At 42.5% G+C, this 1,874-nt stretch overlaps 1 protein-coding gene across 1 annotated transcript; it reads right to left on the minus strand.

Moving 5' to 3' along the window:
• Positions 1-31: 31 nt before the first annotated feature.
• On the minus strand, positions 32-1,758 carry EMWEY_00059720 (hypothetical protein, conserved; the record flags this gene model as incomplete). Its single annotated transcript, XM_013481214.1, has 5 exons — positions 32-68; positions 310-391; positions 601-668; positions 811-885; positions 1,563-1,758. Coding segments are annotated over 5 exons (458 nt in total), but the record flags the coding sequence as incomplete, so codon positions are not given.
• Between the last annotated feature and the right edge of the window lie 116 nt (positions 1,759-1,874).

Consider the following 1,874-nt stretch of genomic DNA (forward strand, 5'->3'; position numbering starts at 1 on the left):
AGATAGATAAATATTATTTACTATAACTTACTCGGATTCCTCAGGGGACGACTCCATGACATCATCTTCTGCAGCAGCAGCAGCAACAGGACCAGCAGCAGCAGCAGCAGCAGCAGCAGATGAGAACCAATGGATTCCTCCTGTGTCTTGGTTATGTAGCTCTAACAATGTGTCTCCTAGAAGGAGACACTAAATTAAATATATATATTTAATTATTTTATTTATTTATTATATTTATTTATTTATTATATTTATTTATTTATTTATTTATTTATTTATTTATTTATTTATTTATTTATTTATTCTTACCAACAGCAAATGCAATATTTTTCTTGGACTTAGAGGGACGCAAGAGGAGACTATCATCAACAGGGACAGGAGACTGTGATACCTGCATATACACCCCAATATAATGCATGCACTCGCTGCTCTTGCTGCTGCTGCTGCTGCTGCTGCTGCTGCTGCTGCTGTTACTCCATGTGCTGCTACTGCTGGTGTTACTGATGCAACTGTTGCTGCTACTGCCGCTACTGTTGCTACTGCTGCTGCTACTGCTGCTGCTGCTGCTGCTGCTGCTGCTGCAGGTGTATAGAGGCGTACAGATGACAATGAAGAGAGACAAGAGGGGACGTCTCCTCGTCTTGCTCTGCCTCCGGGGACTCGAGGACCTATAAGGAGACAGAGAGACAAATAAGGAGACAGATAAGGAGACAAATAGGGAGACAGAAAAAGGAGACAGAAAAGGAGACATATATAAGCGGACAGATAAGGAGACAAAAAGGAGACAAAAAAGGAGACAAAAAAACTTACTATTATCCTCAAAGCTCCGGATACAGTTGAGGGGACCGGAGTCTAGACGATGGGAGAAAGTCCCTCTGCTGTTGACTAAGGAGACAAAAAAGAGACAAAAAAAGACAAAAAGAGACAAAAGGGGATAAGAGGGAATTATTAAGATAAAAGGGGAGGCAAAAGGGACAGAAAAGGACAGAATAAGAGGCGGATACGGACAGGAGGACAGAGAAAGGGAGAAAGAGACACGTGGCACAAAAGGGGGGAAAAGGAGACAAAAAGGAGACAAAAAAGGAGCAAGAAATAGAACGGAGACAGAAAAAGGAGACAAAAAGGAGACAAAAAAAAAGGAGACAAAAAAGGAGACAAAAAAGGAGACAAAAAAGGGGACAAAAAAGGGGACAAAAAAGGAGACAAAAAAGGAGACAGTAGCCTACATCTTTGCCATGAATTTCTTGGACTATTATTAGGTGGTGTTTGTTGTTGGGTGTCCCTCTGCATGCCGTGTGTTGCTGCATTAGTAAAGGTGGGGTTGTTGCGTGCTGCTGCTAGTGCAGCAGCAGCAGCAGCTGCTGCTGCTGCTGCTGTTGCTGCAGGTGATTGTTGTGCTGCATCTGTTGCTGCAGCACCAGGAGAATGTGCTCCATCGTCTCCTGCTGCTGCTGCACCACCAACTATACTGCTGCAGCTACTCGTGCATGCATCCTTAAGCCCCAATTGTCCACTAGTGTCTCTTATGTCTCTTCTTCTTATAACTGAATCTTCTTCCCTACTGTCTCTATTTCTTATGGAGGCAAAACTACTGTCTCCTTTTCCTCCTCCTCCTCCTCCTGCTGCTCCTCCTGTTGCTCCTGCTGCTCCTGCTGCTGTCCCTAGACCACTCTGCTGCTGACTACTCCTTGAGGCCAATAAATCACTACGAGTACGAATTGTCTCCGATGGCGCCAAATATCCCTCAAAGTCCGCCATACCGTATATCCTGTATATATACGTACATATACATATACATATATACATATATACATATATACATATATACATATATACATATATACATATATACATATATACATATATACATATAT

This window comes from Eimeria maxima, genomic scaffold, assembly GCF_000499605.1.
Source record: "Eimeria maxima Weybridge genomic scaffold, Emw_scaff2945, whole genome shotgun sequence".
Taxonomy (NCBI): domain Eukaryota; phylum Apicomplexa; class Conoidasida; order Eucoccidiorida; family Eimeriidae; genus Eimeria; species Eimeria maxima.